Genomic DNA, 25,218 nt, shown 5'->3' with positions numbered 1-25,218 from the left:
TGGTGGATAGAAACACGGGATGGGCAGTGAGCTCAAGCACACAGCCCTCGAGGGCTTGGCAGTGTTCCGGCTCCAGCGGCCGAGCTGTGCTGGAGCCCCGCAGCCGAGCCCGGGGCCCGTCCCAACTGTGGGCAGCGTCGCACACCAGGGGACAAATGGTTTCCAAGCAGGCACTGAGGGCAGGTGACGGAGAGCCCTGTGCATGGCTGCGGAGGTGGAATCGACAGGTCAGGGAGGCGAACGGGACAGGCTACACCCTGTGCGGTCTGGCTGCTGCCCCACAGCTCGGGGCCACAGCCGGCTGCCCAGCACCGGCCCGGACACCCAGCCCTGTGTGTGCCTCGCGGAGCGTTGGCAGGGCCCGCTAGCAGGCCCGGAGGGGTCGCTTGTCCCGCGGTCCCGCTCCCCCGCGTTCCCGGGGAAGGGCAGGCGGCCGGGCCGGGCTGCGGAGGAAAACCGGGGCCGAGGCCTCCCCTGCCCCGCTCCCCTGGCAACAGCGGCGCCGGCGGCGCCCAATCAGCGCGCGGCGGTGCGCGCCCAGCCAATGGAGAGGCGGGCAGGAGGGCGGGGCGCGCCGGAGCGAGGAGGGCCGGCCACGCGCCGCGCCGCCATCTTGACGTCTGAGGAACAAAAGCGCTGAGGCCGCCGCCGGCGCCGGCCCAGCACCAGGTAATGGGCGCGCCCCGCTGCCCCCGCCGCCGCTCCTGCCCCGGGGGCGGTCGCCGCTGGGGGAACAGCTGCCGTTCCGCCCGCCCGCAGCTCGGTGCCTGGCCCGGCGAGGTGGGGATGGGCGGCTGCCCGCAGGGGATGCTCGGTGACGGCCTCGGGGCATTGCCGGGCAGGGCGGGGGCCGCTGGCCTGGAGCCGCCCCGGGGACGCGGGTGCGGCCGGGGTGGGCACAGCGGGGACAGCGTTCGCGGAGCAGCCCCGGCCGCCCGGCGCTTCCTGCGCTCCCCGCGGTGCGGGGGCTGCCGGCCGGGCCGGGCCGGGCTGGGCTGGGCTGGGCTGGGCGCGGGGGGCCGCGGTGCCGCTGCCGGGGCTCGGAGCCGGGGCTGGCGCTCAGCAGGTCCGTGGGTCTGCAGACGTTGTCTGGCCGTTTTGCCCGGGTGATGGGTGTGCTGCTGCTGCTGCTCTGACGGCTGCTTGGTGCGCTCGGTAATAGTTCTAAATGAAAAACGGGTGCTGCGGGATGCGTTGCATAAGTGGATGTGATGCTCAGGAATGCCCCTTTTCTCTGTAAACTGGAAGTTCTGGGTGATGCCTTATTAAAAACTGTTTTGAGGATGACGATTTTGTAATACCTTTTTAACGTGGCTTTGGAGCTGCAGTCGGTTTAAACAAAAACACTTAGGGCTGAGACTTTGGAAATAGTCATCCAGCTTAAAAAAATAAATGTTATCGTTGTTGATAGAATAACAACTTCTTGGTAGTTACACCCTGATATGCCCTTGGCCTTAATTCCACTGTGAAAACTACGCATGTTTAACGCTGATATCTTTCCTGATATATGCTGGCATTTAATTGCCCTCTACTTCTAGCTGTCTTTTTTTTTTCCCTTTTTTTTTTTTTTTGACACAGTGCCTTATGTGTCCCATATACTCAGGTGTTTTAGAAATGCATCCAGTGCCCCTGTGCTTTTTGTGAACATCGAAGGGGACAGTTTTGTTTCAAATACTCTAATTAGAATTTTGCTTTAATACTCAGTTCTGGAATATTAATGTTTGGTTTCACTTCTTAGTCGTGATGTATTATTGGTCATTACTCAACATGCAGCACTGAAATGGTGGTGGAACAGATCTGACACTTGGGGATAGCAAGGTCAGGGTTGTTTTGGCCAAGAATTGGCCTCTTTGCTCATAATTTTTCTCATATAAAAACAAAACCGACTTGTAAAGTTTTCTTTAAGTTGAATTAATTTGTGTGTTTTCAGGACTTATTGGTAACGTTAAGGGATGGAAACTGAGTTTATGTACACATGCATCCACACATAAATATGTGTGTTTTAAAAATGAACTGATTAATTTGTTTACTGTTGCTGATTTAACATTTTCCAGATTGCTGTTATATTTTTTTTCTTTAGGAAATAAGGAAAAACCCAGTGATTTAAATTCTCCTGCCAGAATTCAGGAGAATTTATTTTTAAAAAATAATCTTAAGTCTTCAGAAGTTCAGGATCATGGGAAGGATTACAGCCATTCAAGTGTACTTGTTTGTAAGAAATTTCAGACATTAAACTTGGCTGTGTAGCTTTTCATAAATTTACATTCATTTAATTAAATACTGTTCTTGTGCCTTTTCTGTCTTTGATGTTTATCCTTTCTGAAGTAACAGCCTGTTATCTTGTCTATGGTGCTGCATTTATACAAGCATCACAAGCTTTATGTTGCTGCTTCCTTTGGAGGAAAGGTGGATCAGAGCTGTCACAGCCATGTGGGGGTGGAAATTTGGAAGCAGCTGGAAAACTGGACAGTGGTCAATCATATGAATCATGGGCTTTGTACTTACAAAAATTCTTTCCCTACCAGTTGCTTTGAAGGAATTTAGCATTTGTCAGTCATGAGGTTTTGAAAAACCAGGATAGGAAAAGGTGTTAAAGCACCTCTCTGCTGCCTGTCAGTGGCTGGGCTTCCATCCAGATCAGTGGTGTTGGTGCTGCTTTAGTTGTTCTCCAGTCAGCTGGGGAGAGTGAGGGTATTTTGGGGAAGTTTTTAATTTTGGAGGGCAGAGGAAGGATGCAAACCTCGAGGCCCTGGGGGTGTCTCAGTCTGTCAGCAGTGGTGGCACACAAATGTCTGCCCTTTTGGGTGAGCTGGAGGCAGGGAAATGTCTGCTGGCAGCTTGGGGGTGAAAGATCTGCTTCACTAGTGACGTGGAATTTACCTACAGAGATAAATGAAATAGAAACCATTCTTTAGAAAGCTCTAGTTCTTTACTGTCTGAGTATTTTGAGTGAATTAAACTGGGAAATTGTGGAGTAACTGGTACTAAGTGTCAGTTCTTTTCAATGATTCTTAATTTGATGGTCTTTAGAAATTGGGAGATGGCTGGGGTGTTTCTGAGCCAGGAGTGCTGCTCCTGCAGCTGGGTTAGCACCTGCCTGAGCCTGAGCAGCTCCAGGAGCAGAACAGGCAAAACAAGTGCTGCTGTCTGACATCCCTGATGCTGGCCTTCCTGGGGAGCTGTGCTGCAGGGGGCAAAGGCTGGTTTAGAGGTGAACCAAGATTTGATGTGGGTTTTGATCCTAAGCCAAGGTATAGGTTCTTCTTTTTGATGAAATTCACTGGTTTCCTTCATGTTTCTGCACCCTTGCTTAAACACAGAACTCGTTTAATAGGTAGGAACATATTCCAAAAGTTCACATACCACGTCCAAAGATTGAAAGGGCAGAAACTGAGCTGCAGCTATAATTTTTATCTTGTGTGTGGTATTTACTGCTCTAGTTGTACCCAAAGTGTGGGGGTAAGAGCCAAATATAGAGCAGTTAGAAGTTTTCTTTAGCTGACATTTTACATTCATAATAATTCTTATTTATCTATTGAGCACGGGCTAGAACCATTAGCTGCGAGCTGTCAGGTTTCACACTGCCGTGTGGAGAAGCCTTGCCGCCTCTCATTGAGCTCAGCCCCTCCTCGGCTGTTGAGTTTGCCCGTGCTTGGCTCCTCCCTGCTGGCACGAAGCTGCCGTCGGTCTCCAGGCAACGCAGGTCCGGCTCAGCATCTCTGCCTTGCTTCAAGAGATGGAAATTTTCCATTGCAGGGAGAGGATTTTTCCTCTTGCTAATTCCTTTATCTGGCTTGCTGTCTTGGCCAAGGTCGTTGCATCTTTGAAACAATACAGGGATGGTTCACAAATATTCAGAGGTTATATTTTAAGGATTTTAAGAGATAGCTGCAGATATGAATTTCTGTAATTTTTGTTAGAAATATCTCATTAGAATGTTAATTTTGGGTCTTTCATAGTAATTTATTTTACTGCAAAGTGGTTCTTTCTGTCCTGCTTCTGTAAAAAGCTGTATGACATTGTATCACTTGCTGCAAGCAACTAGAAATTTCTCCTGCAAAATCTGAAATACTGGAAGGCATAATGGAAACAAAATTGCTTGTTCAAATGAAGGTCTGTCATTGGTTGTGTTTAATCAGGTGTTCAGAGCTTGAAATCTGAAATCTTCTGCAGATTCTTGGCTTGTGTGGCACAAAGGCATTGCAGCCCTGCCTGTGTCTCTGACAGGCAGGCTGTGTCAGAATAAGGGGATGATAATCTTCATAATAGGTACAGAATGTACCACTCTGCTGTTATCAGCCATCAGCCTGCAGCCTTTGACCCTCTGCCTGCACTGCTCCTGCATCTGGAGGATTCTCTGTTGGACACAGCTGGAACCAGTTAGTGCCCAGTTTGCCTTTTTCCTGGGAAAAGAAAGGCTTGCTCATGGAATGGCTGTGGGCATGAGAGGGTGGCTCTGTGTGAGTGCCATGGTGGATGGAGGGCAGGAGGTGGCACAGGCAGTGCCAGCTTTGGGGCTGGGCACGTGCTCACCAGCCACACCAGGGAACCGCTGAATTCACACAGCAGCCGTTCAGCTCTCTCGGTCCCTGTCTTCTGTCCTGCTGTGCTGGCCTCCAGAAGGTTGGAAAGAAGGGGAAAAAATAATTTGGATGACTTGCTTAAGCTGGTTAATAGCATCCCAGGTTGTTGAGACTTAAAATGAACAGACTCAAGGACAGAAGATACAGTTATTGAGGTTATTTTTCAGTAGAAAAAGCAAGGGTTTGGGGGGTTTATGCCAAAGTCTATATTGGAATGAGTACAGCAAAAATGGTTTTACTTTCTTGAAGCACAGAGGGCTTTAAGCATACCCAAATAGCTGTGCAGTGCTGTGATGCAGAAATTTTCTACACTGCCTGAAACCTTATCAGGAATTTTGGGTGCTGCTTAATTTCATGCTTATTGAAGATGACCTCTTTTCTTTTGACATTTGCTCTTTTCCCTTTTCATATATTTTTCCAGAAAAATGGCAATTTATTTGCCTTGTGCTTTGGATATATGGAGACAGTGTGATGGCAATGGATTTTTTTTTTTCAATGACATAAGTTAGTGTCATGAGGTTACAGAAATGAGAAATGAAACTGCCTGACATGATAGGCATAATCTTTACCTTTCTGAGGTGTTACCACTTACAGAAGGTTGATTGAATTTAATAGAAGATAGATGGTTAAATTGATGGGTAGGTGTGTTCCTACTCATAGAACTGTCATTGCAACTGGGAATCTGTTCAAGATACCTTAGGAAAATTGGTTCTGGCTTAATAGAACCAGTCAGTTTTCTGAAGAGACATCTGTGAGTATTAAAGTTGAGGGTATAGTTCTTGATAACCATGACCAGAGTTACATAAGAAAAATTCAAAAGTTGTGGCATTTCCAACAAGGAGGGAACAAAATTTGGAATTTGTGGAGATAGATAAGTAGTCCCTTGAGTGTGAAGGTAGATGAAGTAAATGCTGATGGAGCTGCAGTGAATTGCCTGGTGAGAGGATGAGTGACTCCAAGTTGTTCCATTAAACAAAGCATCTGACGTATTTAAACCTAAGTGCTGAATTATAATTATGTCTTAAAGGGCAAATAATGTTTTAACATAACTTTGTGTAACATTTGCTTTCAAAAAATAAAATGTTTTTTTTTATAAGCTTGACTTCTTGAAATATTTTCTCCCCCTCATAATGTGCTGTTTTTTGGAAATGCAGAGTTGGAACATCAGCACACTCTGGATGGTGGTGCTATGTTGTGGAATTTTGAAGACAAAATATTTTTTTGGCAGTCGTCCAGTCTGCTTCTTCCCTTTTTGGTGAGTGCTGATTTCTCTTTGAAGACAGTTGTGCAGTGCACACTTGGTGGCTGCTATAAAAATTGCCTCTAAAGCAACAGATATTTTTAGGGGAATAAGACACACTCCAGCTGTATCCCATTGCCTGGGCTGTTTAACTAGCTAGCTCTTGTGTGTCAATAAATGTATTTCAGCCTGCTTCAAGGATGGGAGCAATACAGCCAAGCTCCTGATGAAGCTTCCTTTTCTAGATTACTGAAATTGATAAGATTTTTTTCAAGTGGTTTTGTATTGCTGTTTGAATATGTAAACTGTATGAGATTAAAATGGATTAATTCTTTGTCAGTGATTATTATGCTAAGCCTGTAATTGGCCCCAGATGGTGTAAGGGGAGATCACTGAACAATGAAACATGAAATACATAAATAATTTTTAAAGTATTGTGCAGGTGTACTTGCAGAAAAGGTCCTTTTTATGGGAAGAAACTGTTCTTGGAGTGAGTTGCATTTACCAGGGGAAACAATCTAGATTTTGTCCCTTGGTTTTGTTGTGCCATGTGAGAGTCTGTCTTGTAAGACTTCTGTCCTTACTTGCTCTCATCCAATCTGCTGCAGTTAAACAAGAAGCACATGGAAATTATTCTACTGTATTTTTGCATTTGAGCTTTGGTAATTGCACTGGCAGCCCTGCAGGGAGCTGTGCTCAAGGCCTTAGGTCCCAGTTACTTTCAGCTCTCTAGGGAAAGAGCCTGTAGAGGTCACTGACTCATACCAGCTCTTCCCTTTAAGATGCAAATCTGGGCTGTGTTATCTGAATTGAGGCGTGTTTGCAGTAGTTTGCAATGTTTTGAAACGAAAATACATTTCTAAAATATGTATTCAATGCATTTCATTAATGTGAGCTGTTCTGGAGCAGAATCTCCATTTATTTTAGTCATTAGAATTATTCTTGGAACTGCAGTTAAAAATGGGGATGGGTATTCCAAAGCATGATGACAAAACTGTCTCATTCTGGGCTACTTTTCAATCATTTTTCCACATAAAGAGACCAAACTTTTTAGGAGTATTGATGGTACAGGTGAATATACACATAAATGATAACCATTAAATAGGTTACTGTGCATTTAGAGTACCACTCTTCCTGTAATAGTGCATTTGTTAATGATCTTTGCTGTGCAAAAGTTTGGAAGTTTTTGCTCAAGGAGTTAGCTTGGATTGTAGGATTTAGGCATCAAAGCTTTAATTTAACAATCTTGTCCCTTGGGCCCCTAGTGCTTAATGTATAAAAAGCATCAGAGGTTGGGATTTCTAAAGCAATTACAGGGAGAGAAAATCTTTGTGTAGTTAAAGGAGGGTGGACTTTGAAAGGGACTTGACACTTGTCCTGTGTCACAAGGATTCCGTGTTCTTCCATGGAGTGACTCGAAATAAAGTTCCCAGACTGCTAAATTCATGTAATGAGAAAGGCATAGCCTTGGATTTATTTCATCTTAATGCTGGAATTTCTTGAGGGTGTTGGTGTCTTGAATAATACTTCCATGTGTGTGATCCACACAATTTAGCTCTTGCTGTCATATTTTCAGCAGATTAAAGGCTGGGTGCTATTTTGGTTTCTCCATGACAAAGGGTGGTACTGTCTTTTTGTAGCAACTGGTGATTTTGGCTGCTGATGCCAGAACACCATTTTAAGATGGATCAGTTTCTAAATAGGAAGTTTAAGTAGCTTAGTTTTGGTGGTTCAGGTTTCTTAGTTTCCATGGTATTTTTACTTGGAAAAGAGACTGGTTCTTAAATTACACAATCCCTGAAAAAGCTACATGGGTCAGAATTGCATGCTCTTTTCTGTCTGAATATGCTTAGTAACTTGTAACTTGGCTTTATTTTAGTTCCAGGAGGATAAAATAGCTTTACTTGAGAGGTAAAACTGGCATTTCTCCAGAACTTTGTAACTGTAGGAGTTAAGATTACAGATTACAAATGGTGTGGGGAAGGCTGAAAGCTGCTGCTTTTTTTAGATGTTGAAATATCAATTGCACAGGGCACATAACCTCCTTGCTGAGTTTTAAGAAATTGCAGCTGAGGGGCTGCTGTGCACACTTATGTGAAAAAGCCAGAAGTTCTTGGAGATGGCTTTGGTGACTTGTCTTGCTTTCCTAGACAAAAGGATTGGGGAATTGAGTTTCTCCTGATACTGTAGACCTGGTTTAAGGAAGATAGGCATAATAATTGTGCATGAGGAATAATAGTCATAGAACATCATGCAACTTCAAATTGGTTTGTGTGTAGTTTGCTCCCTCAATATGTTATGCCTAATGTTTCATAAGTCTTAAGTTTTATCTGTTAAAGCTATATTCAAAAGTCTTTTGGGTAGGAGGTGGCTCTGTAGCTATGGTGTTAAATATACAGGTATAAATACATGTGGCAGTGTTTATGTCTGTGTTTGGGTTTTATTTAAAGGAAGACAAAACTAGAACTCCGTGTTTAGGGACTAAAAGGAGATAGGATAAACATGTTGCTAGTTAAAAAAATGTTTCTCCTTGAAAGAATCCATCTTTATACATTTTTCAACATCTCAGTGCATGGTCTTTCATTTCTATATTACAGACAAAATTCCTAGTGCATAGAAAAGGCTTGGTGCTCTGGTTACAGGGATGGATATCTCAGGGTGCTGTCTGACCCTCCTGAGGAACAGCAGAACAGGATTTAATGCAGACTTGAGTCCTTTGCCATTGCAGCTGCTGTTGGACTGGCCTCTCCTTTCAGAGAGGATGAAATATCTAGCAGTAGTACCTTTAGATGGGACAGCCTTAGAAGAAGCTAAGGCATTTCAAGGCATTTTTTGGTAGATTGAAAGCAGAAAAATGTGTTCTTCGTTGGTGGGACTGTTCTGTTTGCTAATGTTAAATGTTTGCTAGTATTTTTAAAGCTAATGTTAAAAACAGAATTGGCTTTTTACCTTGATAGGCCAAGACTACTGTGGAGATGTCATGTTCCCAAAGGTTTTGCAAACATTTTTTGTAGGAATTTTGTGCATGAGTTCATGTATAATTCTGGGCTTCTAGATTCCATCTGTTATGCATGATTAAGTAAATTATGATCCTTGTGAGTCCCTCCTGAATCAGAATTTTCCATGGACAGCCAGTATGCTCTGCAGTACATAGCCCTTAATTTGTGAAATTAATCCAAGGCACTTGTTTCCTTATTTATCTGGAGATGTTACTTAATTCTTCTGAACTGCAGCAATGTAGTGCTGCAGTTACCAGCCATTTAATAAAGACAAGTATAAAAAAAATAAATTATATCAATATTTTTATGAAGCAGGTGGCTGCTTTTATTGGTCTAGCCCAAACGCATGATGTGAAATAAAAAAATTTGCTTTCTTGGCTTTTTGTGACTGTAGGTGGTGATGATAGATGTGCCACTACAGTGTGTGACTCCAGCACCCTCATGATTTACCGCTGAAAGCTGTAGTAAAAGTGTTCCTGCTTCCACAGGGGATTATACTGAGAATTTGGACACAGCTGTATCTGCTTATCTTAAGTAAAACTGAGAAGTTTTCAAAGGATGCTGTTCTTTGTGCATCTCTATGTCTGGTCACCTAAACACAGAAGTTGCAAAATAAAGATTTTCACCAAAACCAACAAGGATGTTTGCAGCTTTTCAGTTGTCTGAAAGCAGATCAGTTCTACAAGAAGAATTAAGGAAATATCAGAAGATTTGAATATGTAATTTTCAAAAGTCTCTCTAGTTCAAAAAGTACCTTTCTCTTTGATCTCTTTATCTTCAATTGAACAGATTCTCTGTATTGCTTTTAGCCCCCTTGCTATTTAGCTCACTCTTTTTTTAAACTTAATTACTTTGCTGACATAGATTGTCTTGTGAGTGAGGAGGTCTGAGACCCATTCCCAATTTAGTAAAGACAAGTATAAAAAAATAAATTATATAAATATTTTTAAGAAGCAGGTGGCTGCTTTTATTGGTCTATTCCAAACACATGATGTGAAATAAAAAAATTTGCTTTCTTGGCTTTTTGTGACTGTAGGTGGTGATGATAGATGTGCCACTACAGTGTGTGACTCCAGCACCCTCATGATTTACCACTGAAAGCTGTAGTAAAAGTGTTCCTGCTTCCACAGGGGATGCACACATAGACTGAACAGTCTGAAGGAGCTGGTTACTCTGGAGTGTGAAGTGTTCTGCTGAGTCTTTGTACAAACCATCATGCTTACTCATCCTGAGTACAAGTCATGTAACTTAATGATCATTACATTGATTGATTTGCTGCAGAAGAGCTTGAACAGCCTTGGCTTGCATAGGAAGTTACAGCTCAGCATCATTTCGTCATCACAGCCTGTTTCAAGTTGTACTTAGTGAGAAGGAACAGGCTTTTCCTCCCCCAGTCTTTCTTTTAAAGAAACACTGCTATTTCCTCCTCCTCGATGCCATGACTGTCCCTCTACTCCTCATGGTGTTCAATACTATTGACTGCTTTATTAAATTTCAATTATTTGCTGCTTATAATACTTTTGGTTTTGTTTATAAATAAAAAAATTCTGAGAACTGACAATGTCAGTGCACTTTTCTGTCAAAGATAAACTTTTCCCTCCAAATTAGTTACCAGAATAAATGTCTGCTTTTTATAATCATGCAGAATTTAGGGCTGCTCTTAAGATTTTTCCCAAAACTGTAGGATTAATATGAGCACATTATTATGTGGGCTCTGTATTTCTGTCTCAATGAGTTAAAAATTGTAAACTACAGCTTTTACTACTTAGTTATATTAATTCTATTGCAGATACAGAAGGCTTCAAAAAGTATCCTGATATAGGATTTGCATTCTGTGTAGAGGTATAATGCATCCTCAGAATCAGGAATTGATTAAAACATTTGGATAAATTAATGCAGAGCTCATTTATCATAATTGTTTTAATTGTGACAAATTTGTGTCCAGCTGAGTGGACTCTAGAGAATATGAGTAGCTACATTCTAATCTAAGGAACTTGTGAAAACAGAACTCATCACAGTAACTTCAGTTTCTGAGCCAAGCAGTAGCTAGAGTGAATGTTAGAAGCAAATCATTACTCATGTTACTCTGGGCATATTTGCTAATAAACCAAGTCTTTTGTGTGGAGGAATTCATAAAAATGAATCACAGGCTGTGCCAGGCTCTGAACCTGAGCACGTTTAACATATTCTAATGCTTTTAATGCTCTAAAGTTGTGTCCTCTGCTTTCTTTGATGGAAGGAATGTACCTTGCTACTTGTAAAGTACCACATTATTAGTAATGGAACAAGTGGTTCAATCATATGAGGACTTGTAAAATTCCTGTAGCCATTCTTGGTTTATAGCTGTATTATTGTAGGCTCTTAAAATGTGTTTATCCTGTTTCAATTGTGAAAAGTCATTCTCTTTGAGCAATGTGTGACTTACCAGCTCAGACCTCAAGTGCCTTTTCAATGTTGTGCATGACACAGGTGGAGGGGTGGGCTCTGATACACATACCATGTATTTTTCACCTTGTTATTTGCACCTTTCTGTGCCCAGTCTCAGTTTTCTTGTTTCTTCCCGAATGTTCTTTGGGCTGAAGCAGTTTTCTCTTTGGCTGATCTAATAGGTCACTGATACTCTGCTATCCTGTTGGCTGGCTGTGCCATTCCTCTGTTTCCTTGTTGGTTTTGCATGGCCTGGTTTTTGGTGGCAGGGTGACCACAAAGATTGCTGCTGTGAGGAGCTGCTGGAAGCTTCCACCATGTCCAGCAGAGCCAATCTCTGCTGGCTTTGAAGATGGACATGCTGCTGGCCAAGGCTGGGCCAGTGAGAGAGGCTGATAATGCCTCTGTGATGACATGTTTAAGAAGGAAATCAAAACAAAGCTATAGAGTTTCGCTTTTAGTCAGAGAAGAGGAGGAGGTGAGAACATGTGAGGGAAACAACATGGCAGCACCAAGGTCAGTGGAGAAGGAGGGACAGGAGGTGCTCCAGGTGCTGGAGCTGAGATTCCCCTGCAGGCCATGGTGAAGCAGATTGTTCCCCTGCAGCCCATGGAGATCCATGGGGGATCCAGAGATCCGCCTTCAGCCCACGGGGGAGTTTCCCATGGCAGAGCAGGTGGGTGCCTGCAGGAGGCTGTGGGAGAGAGAGGGCCCTGCTTCCAGGCTGGAGCAGCCTGTCCTTGGAGTGCTGCCCCCCATGGGAAGAGAGACCCACATGGCAGCAGTTTTGGGGGGCTCTGTGCCCGTGGGGGGAATTCACTTTGCAGCAGGTGCTGTAGACCAGCTGCTCCTGAGAGGGGACCCAGGCCAGAGAAGTTCATGGAGAGCTGTCTCTCCTGGGAGGGACCCCAAGGCTTCACAGGGAAGGACTCCTCTCCCGGGGCAGCAGAAGAAAATCTCAGTGATGCACTGACCCAGAAACTCCTGTGCTCTGTCTCTGTGCTGTTGGTGAGAAGGAGGGAGGAGATAGGGACAGAAGGTGTTTTAAGGACTTATTTTACTTCTCACTATCCTCCTCTGATTCTGTTAGTAATAAATTCACTTTGCAACCATACACTGAGCCTGTTTTGCCCTTGAAGTGTTTCTCCTGGTCCTTCCCTCAGCTTGTGAAGCCTTTGTTAGTTTTTGTTTTCTCTCCTCTGCCAGCTGTGGCAGGGCAGGGTGAGTGAGCAGCTCTCGTGGGTGCCTGGTGTTGTGCCAGTGTCAAACCACGGTACCTTGGAACCTTGGGAAGGGGCTTTGCTTTGTCTGCTCCATCACCCTGCAGCAGCTCTGCTCTGCAGCTCTCTACCCTGTCAGCTTCCTCTGCACTCCCCAGTGAGCTGAGAAAAAAGGACAGGCAGAAAGCTTTGCTGCCTTGCTATTTCTGTCCCTGTAAAGCTGATTTATGGCTGTGAGGAGTTGAAGATGCTAACCATCCAAAGCAAAAAGCCTGCACTAGAGAGAACCCAGTTTTAACAGATTCAACAGAAGGGCAGTTCTGCATCAGTAGTTCTGTCATGACAAAGGTTTGGCAGGAGGTGTATTACTTTTAAGATTGTTATGAAGGAAGAAGCTGCTGCTTAATTGAGACCTGTGCTCTCCAGAGGATGTGTTCATTAATGCAATTAGTGTGGGACTAAGCTGAGAATCTGTAATGACATGAAGTACCTTCCAAAGAATGCCGTCACCTGGGATTAATGTTAAGAGCCTGGAAACATGAATTCATTGTGGTATTCTTTTGATGGTCATTGTCACATGTGATGGGGATAAGATGTCTATGAATGTCACTTCTGGTTTGCAGGTTTGGGTTTTAAACATCTTTTGCTGCTTACAATAGGAATGACGTTGCTCAAGTGAATGTTGCTGTGTCTAGGCACATGTTTATTTGCTCCTTCAAGTTATGTCAGATATTTTTCTTAAAATGCTTGACATGTGAAGGGTTAGTAAATCTGCTTTTTTGGCTGATGTGTTGTTTGAACAAAAACTAGTCAAAGGCACTTAAAGCACGTAGGAGGAAAAGGGCAGGGTACAGTGAGCCTGCATTTGCTATCTGGGAAGATTGCCTAAAACCAGCTGTTCTGGGCTCTTTCTTTCCCAAGGAGCATTAAGAACAAACTGGGTGTAGAATCAGAGGAAAGGCAGTGAAAAACTGCATTGTGCTTGTGCTGATCAACATCAATGCTGCTTGAAACTCTTGGTCTTAGGTCAAAGCTTTTATTTGTAAGGAACTGCAACCAGTTTGGCATATTGTGAGGCTGTTTATGGAATTCAAGTATTTATAGATGAAACAGTGCAAAGCATTTCTGATGGGCATTACAGTTGTGCTCCAGGCCCTGTTAATCTGAATGGCAAAATTCCAAATTTTAAGGAGAGCCAAAACGATAAACAAATCCTGATTGTTAGTAATGGTAATGTTAAAGCGTGCAGCAGAAAAAAATGTAAGGTCTTACTCAAAACCTTTTTTTCAAGTGAGATGAATTTTATTGGGTGAGAAGAGACTGAATTTATTACATAAACAGTGCTTCTTGGATGGCTAAAATATCTTAGTTTTCACTTTGATTAATGAAGGCCTCATTGAAACCTAAATTGTTGACAAGATGACCTGGTCTTGCTGCTGTCTTCTTGAGCATTGTTCCAATGTTCACATGGATCTGGTTTAGGTTCATAAAAAGGCCCTGAGTTGCCTTGCACAGTTAAGGAGCTCAGCTAAAGGCTTTATGGCAAGGAGCTCCTTGCTGATGCTGTGCTCAGCAGTCCTTGCACAGTTTCTGCTGCAGAGCTGTATTAATAGAGCTTTTTCAGCAGGGATATGTACTACAAAAATTCACTCATAGAAACAGAACATGGGGGAGTTGGGCTGCAGTTTTGGGAAGATAAAAGCAGAAGCAGAACTTACTAGTACAGGCACAGTAAACTCATCTTCATTTGTGTGAGCCTTCCCCTTTATTTCTGGTAGTTTCACATTTGTCTTGTGGTAGTGCTGACTGGGTACACTGTGTTGGACTATGTACAAATGTTACCAATGTTTCTCTCAAAAAACCCCACCCTTATCTAAATACTGCCTAACTTATAATAACTTATCAGATAATTTGTGTAATATCAGAGCATGAAAAAAACTCTTTCTTTTTCCTCCAGTGGGAAGTTACACTGTGTGATGTGCTGCCAGATATTACTTGTTCAGGAAAGGGTGAAGTACAGTGAGTAGTCCTGTCCAATTCTGTGCTTGGCAGTTCCATTGCTGAGTGCAATCTGCACACAAGTATTGTCCAGACCACTTGGGCATCCATGGAAGCAAACAAATTGAGCTGCTCCTAATGAGCTCCCTGAAGATGTGTTGGGGTAAACAAGGTGTACATCAGCTGTCTTGGAGATGATGTTTGCTGGAGTCATTTCTATGGTATAAATATCTTCACGAGTTAACTCCTGATGCAACTGTAATGCAGGAGGACTGGGACAGATTTAAGTGTTTGAGGTTAAAGGATGTTGCAAGGTGCTTTCTCAGTCTGAATCACTGCAGTTGGCAATCAGTGTCTCTATCAGGGGTAATTAGGAAGGCAGCCACAGAGTGGTGATGCTGGCTTGGAAAAAGTGGCTCTTGTACTGCTGCTGTTCTGCAGGGCTGTTAAATGTGGCTGTGCCAGTGTAAGGCTCTGCACTGCAAGATCATGTACATGGGAAATGCACCTCCAGTGAAACCTGGCACACTTCTGGCTTTCCCTCAGAAATTCCTGGGGACTGGAGGCATTATTGCCTCTAGAAAATCCATTGAAAGCTCAAGAGTTGTAAAATTACTGGTGCAGTATACAGACTGATGCTTATAATTTCTGTAGAGAGAATGGAAACGTTTCTCAGAGTTTACTCAGGGGGTAATCTGGTTTGTCAAGTGTGTGGAGGCAGCTCCAAGTGTGTTACACGTGTGCTGCTAAGCCAGCTTGCAGGTGAGCCTTAGTGAAGAGCAGTGTGGCTCTGCATGGAGTGGGTGCTGCTTTGGGGAGCCATGGGGAAATAAATCTGTGACTCTGGAGCTGTGAGAGCGCTCCCTCCTGACCGTGGCAGCTGAACAGACACATTGGGCTGCCCAGGACTGAGGACAGGCCATGGTTACCTGGCTTTCCTGCACTGCCAGGGCTCTCCAAGGTTGCTCAGCTTGGTGCACTTGGGTAGATTTTTTTGAAGTGGCTTGTGTTTGGGATGTAACTGAGAGGTTTTTATATGTGTGTCTCTGAGTTGTCAAATTGTTGATGCTGAGGTAGGTTAGAAAATTCTGTGGTGATGCAGTAGCTGCATAAGAAAAAGAATACTAGGAAATTAAAAGTAGTACAGTGAAATGAAAGTTTATTGATAATGGTGTAATCTTAATAATATAGGTTATCAGAAGACAGTGTTGTTTATGGGGAATACTATTCCAGATTAAAAGGAGGAAAAAAAAGAGAAAACAAGAACCTGATAATGTTTAGTCAAATAAGGTGCTTGGAAGAAAGGAGTAAAAAAAAAACACCAAAAAGCCCCACCAAAAAAACCACGTTCAGCTCTCATTGACCTGTTATCCTTAGGCACAGGTAAACATTCCAGGACCTGGAGTTCATTCAGTTGATCGATCTGTTGTTTCTTTAAGCAGTTTAGTTGTTTAATTCAATTAATGCTCTTATGTCCAGGACATGCTGTAGGCGTATGTAGTTCTGGTAGTGCCGCTGGTTTAAGCCTACAGGTCTCTGTTTTTCCAGTTAATGTAAAGCTGTTAAATATCTAAGGAGGACAAATAAAAATAGACCTGTGACCTAGAACACTTTGTAGTCTCTGTGAATTAAGTGCATTATTGTCCGTGTAACTATCTTCAGGCAAAATGAGCATGAGGTTGTTTTTAGCCACAAAAAGTTAATCATTAAAGCTTTGGTCTAAAATTAGAGTAACTCAACTTAAAAATTTACTGGAAGGCCGAGAGCAAGACAGTCATGTTTTAGTTTTCAGCGTCGCTCCTTTAATTGCTCTCTGAAGTGCAGGTTGCATGAAACTGGTGTTTGGCCAGCACCGAGCAGTGTGCGGTCACAGGGTACAGCAGCAGAACTTTGGGATGCAGCTGGCACAGGCCACTGCCTTCTGCTGAATGTAGGGAAAAAAGTGTTCTTGGGAAATGGCACATGAGCGTTAGGGCTTGCCCGTGAAGAGCTTGCATCTGTGTCATATTTTCGGTATCTGACATGTTCTTGTGAGTGAACCGCTGAAATACACGTCCCACCCTGGAGCTCGGCGGGTTGCTGTCCTTGTCTGGAAGGGGGGAATTGTACGCTCGGTGCTAATTCCCGGTTTTCGGGCTGGCCTGCACAAGGTGGGGACCTGTCTCGGCGGTCGGGGGCTGGGGTGCGGCAGGCGAGGCTCGCCTGGGTGCCGCGGGTGGGTTTCCTGTGCAGGCGCTGCGGGGCTGGCCCGGGTGCCGCGGGTGGGTTTCCTTGGGGGAGCGGCGGCGCTGGCCCGGCTGGGTTTCCCGGCTGGGTTTCCTTTGCGGCGCTGGCCCGGGTGGCTTTCCTGGCTGGCTTTCCCGGCTGGCTTTCCCGGCTGGCTTTCCCGGCTGGGTGCCTGTGCGGGCGCGCCGAGCCGCTCCGGCCGCCCCGCTCCTTCTGGCGCTCCGCGCGTGCGCATGGCGCGCCGGCCGCCCCGCCCCCCGGAGGCTGCCATTGGCCGCGGCTCGGCGGGGGCGGGGCCGGCAGAGCCTTGGTGGCTGCGCCCCGCGCTCGGCCGCAGTCGCCGCAGTCCGGAGCGGGAGGTGCGCGCTCGGCTCGGCCCCGCTTCGCTCTCGCTTCGCTCCCGGGGCACAGCGCCCGCACTGACCGCCGCCGCTCTCCTGTGTTTGCCTTAACAGACTTTTGAATCACAGTAAACACCTGCGGGGCTCGGAGGCTTCAGGCTCTGAACTGCCTTCACCACTGCCGCCGTCTTCTATCTAATGTGCTACAAGGATGAGCCCAGCATTTGGAGCAATGGAAGTGGAGCACTATTCCAAGGGAGTCTTACTCGAGCCTTTTGTCCACCAAGTTGGAGGACACTCCTGTGTCCTCCGGTTTAATGACAAGACCATCTGTAAACCTCTTATTCAGAGAGAACACCAGTTCTATGAGACTCTCCCGACAGAAATGCGTAAATTCACTCCACAATATGAGGGTAAGTTACCAAACCTTTGAATGGGGTCGGGCTTTTCGTTTCTGTTAATGCGAGTGTGCTGTGCTCTCTGTTCTCTCTGAAATCTCTTCTATCTGGAAGAGATTTTAGGGTTTTTTTTCATGTATTTTGATGTTGTCTGAGGCAGGCTGTGGAGATGCAGGGTGGAAATGCTTGCCAAGTTGGTGTTTGGGCTGACTAACAGCATTAGAGTAGAGCAACTCTGCTGGTGATAGCCCATATATCTCCCTTAGGCACAGGTAAGTAGCTAACAGCTTGAGAACATTTTCAGTAATTATCTGCCTCTTCTTTTTTCTTTTTTTTTTGTGGATTTTTTTTGCCACTTGTTTAATGTTTGTTTACAAAGGATTTTGTAAGGATGGATAATAGTGTTTTGTGTAAGCTTAGTTGTGGTCTCTTTTGTGCTTTGATTTCTCCTCTGACTTTCATTTCAATTGCAGTAAGTACATGCCAGTAAGGTGTCTTGTTGAATACTTGCAGTATTATTTCTGCCATTAAGGAAATGAAAATTCATGGCATTTAGGTAGGCAAGGATCAAGTAGCTGTGATGAGGCTGAGTCAGAAGTTACGTAGGAGTGGAAATTCCAGTTCTCCTAAGAATTGAACTAGTTAACAGGAATACTTCTTTTTCTTTCTTCTATTCCATCAACTGTTGTCTAATGATTAATATGTCTGAAGCACTTTTATAAAATGCGATTGCTTTCTAAAGCACATTGATTTTAACAACCATGGTGGTGATGAAGTTTTGTGTTCTGTTTGTGAAAGTGATGGGAGACTTCAGTGATGTTTCAGAATTAATAATCTCTGCTCATTTACAGAGACTTTCTGCCATGTCTAATTACAAGTTCTGTTGGACTGGAAGAAAATCTGATCTTTGAATGGCACTTTTCAAAATGTAATAGAGCAATTGTACTAGTGTATGTGGCTTTCTGGGAAGTATGGGGAGGGATTTAGAGGGAAGGGGCCTTTCTTGGTCCACCTCTGATTTTTTTTTTCCAGAGTAAAGGCAAAGAAGCCGTTTGTTAGCTGGCTCCCCCACCCTTTCCCCCATTGTCCTTTCCTTTGTGACATCGGGACAGTCAGAGATTCTGTACTCCCTGCCCCAGCCCTGCAGGTCTGGGAGCTGCTGCCCACCTTGGGAATGCCAGTCTCTCACCAAGACCTCTCCCCAGCTAGTGATGAGCTGCAAGAACTGTGCAGACTGAGTGATCTGAAATAGAGGACTGGAAAACAAAATAAAAAAATAAAAACCAATTCAGATAATTGTTATGGCTTCTCCATTAACTCCTGAGACTTATTCATGTGGTACTGGGCACATCTGCCAGTGCTCCACTAAGACTCTTAAAATACAATGCAGTGCTTTAGAGACTCCTGAGGGGAGGATAAGGAGAAAAAAATGCTTTTGAGGTTCACCATGTTTCTGTACCACAAACAGATTTGCTTTGTATTGCATTTTTGTTACTTATGCCATAAGATTGCTGCATAACCAGTATCAATAAAATCTATTCAAAAAAATAGACAAAAATGTATAATTGAACATGGTGATTTTAAGTGGAAGCTTTTGGACTAGTTTCTGTTGTAATGTGACATTTCCCTTGTTTTGCTCTCCTTGCACATCTTTCCTTTCCCTTGAGATCTATTAACTGAGTATTGTTCGGAGAACTGCTTTGCTGTCATGCAAAATTTAAAAAGTTTTTAGTGTGAATTTTTACTTTGTGCAGGTCACTTTTCACTGCAAGATGTTAACAAATGTTTTGCATATCACTTAGAATCAGACCAGTCAGATTTTTTTTTTAATTAATAAAAACTTTTATTAATTGAAATTGTGTCCTGTTATTATTTGATTGTTACTTGACTGCCTCAGAGAGAGCAAATGATCTTTTGTATCATTGTTGTGCCAATATGATAAATTGTCTTTTGTGAGGTGTCATTTTTGTCTAGCTCTTTTGATATTTGTTAGGTTGGCAGATGAGGTTTGGCCTGTGGCAAGATAGAAACTAAGGACTGGGGTAAGAGAAAAAATAAAGTTGCTGTATTTTTAGTGTAAAAGAACGCGTTGTAAAAGGCTTGCTTGTGGCTTGAGCAGTTCATAACTGTCTGGGTCCTTTTTCTCTTCAGGTGTGGTATCAGTGAGCTTTGAGGAGGATGAAGATGGAAACTTATGTCTAATAGCATATCCATTAAATGGGGACCACGATAACCTAGAAAACTTAGATAACTCTGACTGTGAACCCAAAAGTAAGCTATTGCGGTGGACGAACAAAAAAACAGTGTTGTTAGAAAATGAGAAGCTATCAAAGGAATGGGTCCGGCAGCACAGGAAAGAGGAAAAAATGAAAAGGTAAGTTTGACTTTTAGCTGTCAAATTCTGTTCTCCAGAACTCTGGAGAACTCCCTAGAACTCTTTTCACTTTCATTTTCTTTTCTTCTCTTATTTCTTTTGTTTTTCCTGACTTCTTCAGTGCAGACAGGTTCACTAGTGAAACTAGTATGTCCTTAGCCCTCAGTAAAGGCTAAGTTGAGTTTTTTCATTTTCTTTTCTGCTGTGGTCAGTTGAAACAGGTTTCCCAAAGTTATTTTGGACACTTGAGAAAGAGAAAAAAAACCACAAACCAAAGAAACCTAACCACAAAAAAGCAGATCTACAAACAAACAAAAAGCATTCACTCACCTGCAAAAGAACAATAGTTAAAAATAAACCAACCCCAAACATTTTTAAGTGGTACTATTTACGGTGTACTTTGTTAGGAATCCTGCTTTATCCCTGCTAGTGACATTTTCCCCCTTGTTCATTCCTTTTAATTGTGCCCACCATAAACTGTGGGCTGTGATGTGTTGTGCTAAAAACAGTGACCTTAGCAAAGATAAACCTTAAAGTGCATTGCTGCCTCTTGCATTACTTCATGGAACCATGCACACAGGTGAAGGATATATAAGTAGAATTACTACATGTTTTGTAACATTTGGTTATATGCTCGTTTATATTAGTATGGAAGTGGCTTTGTGATGGTTGAAACACTACTCATGGGCATCTTGTTCACATGTACAGAGAGGAAAATAAAGATTTTGCTTGCTGTTAATGAAGTTGAGCAGAATAGGTTGTAAAGTTAAATCCATTGACAACCCCTCTTCAAGAGCTTATTTTTCCTATTGACCTGTAATTGTTACTTTGTTCTGTTTTTCTAGTCACAAACTGGAGGAAGAATTTGAGTGGCTGAAGAAATCTGAAGTCTTGTATTACACTGTAGAGAAAAAAGGAAATGTCAGTTCTCAGTTTAAACACCATAATCCTTGGAGCATGAAATGTCACCAGCAACAGTTACAGCGGATGAAGGAAAACGCAAAGCACCGAAATCAATATAGTATCCTTTCCTGAAAATACCTCATAACAATGGAATGAGTAGGGCTCTGCCTCTCATTTCTTGAACATTCCAGATAAGAGTGCAGAGCAGGCTTAACTGCAGTCCCAAGAGACTCTCTGAAGCCATAATTTATTTGGTGTCTTTGAAGAGTTTGCCAGCACTTCCTAGAATGTGCTTTTCCAGCACGTAACAAACTACCTAAGCTGGGAAATTCAGAGAACTCAATTAAAATCTTCACATTGTGATCTTAAAAACCATTGTCCTCTTCCTCTTCACATCAGTTTCTTAAATAGAGAGGGTGTTCCAGTGCCTGGAGTTTCTGCTTCTAGTAGTCTCTTTTTTATGAGCTTTAAGAAAAGTTGAATATAAACAGCCATGTAGGATTGCAACATGAGAAAAAAAACTGAGTGAATCCATGAAGGCTGAAGCACATTGGTTTTGTGCTGTGGATTCCTAGGCAAGCATCTCCACCCTGAGCATTCCATCAAAAACTGATCTTGCTGTAGGCTTGGGTGCTACTGATACATCCTGCAAAAGTAGTACTATCTAAATACTGAGGTAAACAAATTTCTCAGTATGAGGAGTTTTGGTGATGGATTACTGAAACATCTGTGACTAATAAATGATCAAATTGATAGGATTTTTTGTCTGGTCCCGTCACGCTTTCACTAGATTGTTATTCAGTTCCCTAAAAAGTGCGTGATATGTTTGGAACAGTAATATTACAGATGTTTTGAAGTTGTAAAGATGGTGTGAAAATGCTTCGCTGGTTTTGAGTGGTAATACAAACACAAAATCTTCACTTCCCACAGAAAAAAGTCTCTTGCTAGATAGGAAATACGTCATAATTCAAAGTCAACTGCCACATTATATTTCTGTATAACCCTGATTGCATTTGATTTTCACTTAATGTGGAAATTCACTAGTCTCTCTAGACCAGTAAAACCTGAACTGGCTCAAAACAGAGAGGGCATCTAAAGTTTGTGTAACTAATTTTTCTAGATTACTTTATACCAGGCATGTTTTGGATATCCTTAAAGTCAAGAGTGAGGCACTATAAAATCCACAGTAATGTTTATAAAACCTGTATTCCTCGTTGTGGGCCTTGTTCCTTAACTGCTCAGAATTCATTTTGCTGGAGAACCTGACGTCCCGCTACGAGGTGCCGTGTGTGCTGGACCTGAAGATGGGCACCCGGCAGCACGGCGACGACGCGTCCGAGGAGAAGAAGGCGAATCAGATCCGCAAGTGCCAGCAGAGCACCTCGGCCGTGATCGGAGTGCGCGTCTGCGGCATGCAGGTGAGGGCAGCTGGCACCTGTGTCTGGTAGTGGAGTGTGGGTACATGCAGGTGTCTCACAAGCTGTTACCTTGAGCTGCTGTGCTGCGTTTCCTTCAGAGCACAGTGAGGGGTTTGAGTGGCGCTGATGGGTTGGAGGTGGCAGCATCTGCAGCCCACACTCTGCTTCAGTGAGTGCCGGCTCTGAACACACAAACAGCCTCCTGCACCTTATCAGCACTTCAGAACTGTTAAAACTACTGATTCAATGAACATTTCAGGATAGCATAGAGAACAGTTTGAGAAGGGCCCAATTATATGCATTTTGAATTAAGGGTGTGGAGATTCGTAAAAATATTAAGAAGCAATCAGTTCTGTTGTGTAACTTGGAAAGCCACAGATCTTCCACTGCTTGAAGTAGGCTTGTTGCAAAGTGCAGGCAAGAAGTGCTTGGTAAATGTGATAAGACTTGTTGCCAGATGAGGAGACATTGTGTGGACTTTCACCTGAATTTTTTGTTTACTTGTTTCTGTATTCCTGGAGTGACAAATGGGAAACAACATGTTTGTGTTGGAGTTTTTTCCTGAAGCTTCTCTCCTCCTATCCAGTAGATTCCAGGAATGCTAGCAGTGTTTGCTAGGACTTGTTCCACAGCAGGGCTGTTGGCATGTGTGGTGTTCAGCTCACTGTTCAAATTCAGAGAAAAACATGAGGCAGAAATGAAAGTGTGGGAGCTGCATTTCTAACCACAGTGTGCTGGGATTTGAGCAAGGAGGGGCATTGCCATTATTCACTTTCCAGTGTTGACCTGTGCTGGAAAACAGAGAGGAGCTTTGGAAGCATTTGCAGTCCTTTCTTAACCCAGATGTTTAGGCATTATTGAACTATCAGTTGTGTAGACCACTCTCCTGTGCCTTCCTGCAGGAAGGCATTTTCTGCAGGAGCACCTCTGACTTCTTCAAATACAGATGATTATGGGTACACTGTAGTTTTTTATAGGAAAGTTTGCTGTCACATCTCAGCATGCAGAGAATCAACTGGTACATCCTAGAGCAGAGACTGGTAATGAGCTGGATGAGTGGCTGTGGTACAAGTTGTAGCTTGACTTTGGAGATCTTGGCTGCAGCGTTCCTAATCTCACTTAAAGTCCTCGTTCTTACATTCTGGGTGGAAAAGCTCAAATCTAAACTGAGGGAATTTTCCACTTCCTCTGGGTTACAGAGGTGCTGCTGGATCACTTGACAGCAATTCCTATAATTGTGCAAGAGCAGTTTTAGAGATTAGTTTGTCATCTTGTAAAAGCCTTAAGGAGCATGCTTTTTTAGTTTTCAATTTATTTTTTTTTTTTTGTGTCCCCTCAAGGCTTTGGTGTCAGTGTACCAGCAATTTTAACTATTCCTTTTTTCTTGTCTTGTGTTTGTATATGCAGGTCTATCAGGCAGGCACTGGCCAGCTGATGTTCATGAATAAATACCATGGAAGAAAACTCTCAGTCCAAGGATTCAAAGAAGCACTTTACCAGTTCTTTCATAACGGCAAATACCTGCGCAGGGAACTCTTTGAGTCCGTTATTAAAAAACTCACTGAACTCAAGTCTGTGCTGGAGAAACAGGAGTCCTATCGCTTCTATTCCAGCTCCTTGCTGATCATCTATGATGGCAAGGAGAGGCAGGAAGTCGCCGTTGACTCGGATCCAGAGGACCTAGAGGACCTTTCAGAGGAATCTTCAGATGAGTCGGCAGGAGCCTACGCCTACAAACCCACTGCCAGCACTGTGGATGTCCGCATGATAGACTTTGCCCACACAACCTGCAAGTACTATGGAGAAGATTCTGTGGTGCACGAGGGCCAAGACACGGGTTACGTTTTTGGACTCCAGAATTTAATAGATATTATTAAAGAAATAAGAGACGAAAGTAGTGAATAAACAGTGTGAATGCACATCAGTAGAAAGCACTATTGTGACTCTTTGTATTCCAAAATTATTGGCCACTTTCTGGTGGTAGGAATCTTTACAGGCTCTGCAGGGATAATCCTGTCAGAGTCAGACTTGTTCAGAGGGCATTTACTTACATTGGTGCTGGACCTAGCACTGGCAAAACTTGGTATCCTTATTTATTTTAACTTTCTTAAACATTCCATATTTGATTACTCAGATACCTCTGTTATCCCTGTGTGTATATGTTCCAATAAAATTCTTTTTGTTCGTTGTAAGTGATGCTTCCGTTGTTGCTGGTGACTGAGGAGGAGATGAAGCTCAGATCTCTGGTGTCATGCAGAAGCATCATTTGAACAGCAAGCCTTACCTGCCTCATGAGACCACCTGTGGGACAGCACATCTTCTGTCCTGGACCTCCTGTCAAGAGTGATGAGCAAGCCCAGCAGAGCCACTGAGCTGACAGGGCCCAGCACCAGCCCTTTGAAGAGAGGCTGGGACAGCAGAGCCTGTGTAGATGGGGTAAAGACAGCTTCTGAGAGGCCTCCAGAGGTCCCTTCCAGCCAGAATGAGGACTGATCAGTGAGAACTTGCTCTTGAAATCAACAACCTATTTCTTGTTCATGGGTCTTGTAACTAGGTCGTATGTATCTACAGAGAGGCTGTGTAACCTCTTTCTAGAGAGCTAGAGATGTTATTGAACCTAAGCTGAGGCATAATGTGTAAAACTTGTCCAGGAATAGCTGCAACAGCAGCAACCAGGGTGGAGCTGCCAGGCCTGAAAAGAACCTTAAGCAGCTTAAAATCTTACTTGGGACAAACTGACAGGAAGGAAGCATCAGAAAGTGAGAAGGGCAGTGAGTAGCTGAAATAACAGAGTAACTAAACCAACGGTTCTGTTAGAAGAAGCATTTTATCTAACCATTTTTAGATACAGGGCCTACGTCATCATGATAGTGCAAGAGAAAAATGGATGTGGAAGTGCTGAGGTAAGGCTGGGAAAGTTGTTACAGCTAATCAACATGAAGTAGTCAGTTTGTGCAGAACAGTCAGGTGAATCATCTCCCTGGCCCGTACTTTGCCTGCAGGCTTGCTTAGGAGAGAAGTGGGATGTGACAGGAAGGCTGCAGCTCTGCTTGTGCAGAGTCACCCTCTTCAGCTGGCTGTAGCCCTGTAG

General features: G+C 43.6%; 1 protein-coding gene across 2 annotated transcripts; it reads left to right on the top strand.

Annotated features, from left to right (window-relative positions):
• The first annotated feature begins 580 nt into the window (after positions 1 to 580).
• Positions 581 to 24,319, top strand: IP6K2 (inositol hexakisphosphate kinase 2). Of its 2 annotated transcripts, XM_058032179.1 has the most exons (7): positions 591 to 669; positions 5,738 to 5,838; positions 17,149 to 17,447; positions 19,584 to 19,806; positions 20,652 to 20,827; positions 21,952 to 22,127; positions 23,535 to 24,319. In XM_058032179.1, exons 3-7 carry the CDS (start codon positions 17,246 to 17,248, stop codon positions 24,030 to 24,032), a joined length of 1,275 nt encoding a protein of 424 aa, XP_057888162.1. In that variant the 5' UTR covers positions 591 to 669; positions 5,738 to 5,838; positions 17,149 to 17,245; the 3' UTR covers positions 24,033 to 24,319. The 2 variants fall into 2 exon arrangements, with proteins under 2 accessions (XP_057888163.1, XP_057888162.1); XM_058032180.1 differs by lacking the exon at positions 5,738 to 5,838 and having other exon boundaries at positions 581 to 669.
• The last annotated feature ends 899 nt before the right edge of the window (positions 24,320 to 25,218 follow it).

This window comes from Melospiza georgiana, chromosome 11 (assembly GCF_028018845.1).
Source record: "Melospiza georgiana isolate bMelGeo1 chromosome 11, bMelGeo1.pri, whole genome shotgun sequence".
Lineage (NCBI taxonomy): Eukaryota > Metazoa > Chordata > Aves > Passeriformes > Passerellidae > Melospiza > Melospiza georgiana.
This window is presented reverse-complemented; position numbering and strand designations above follow the sequence as displayed.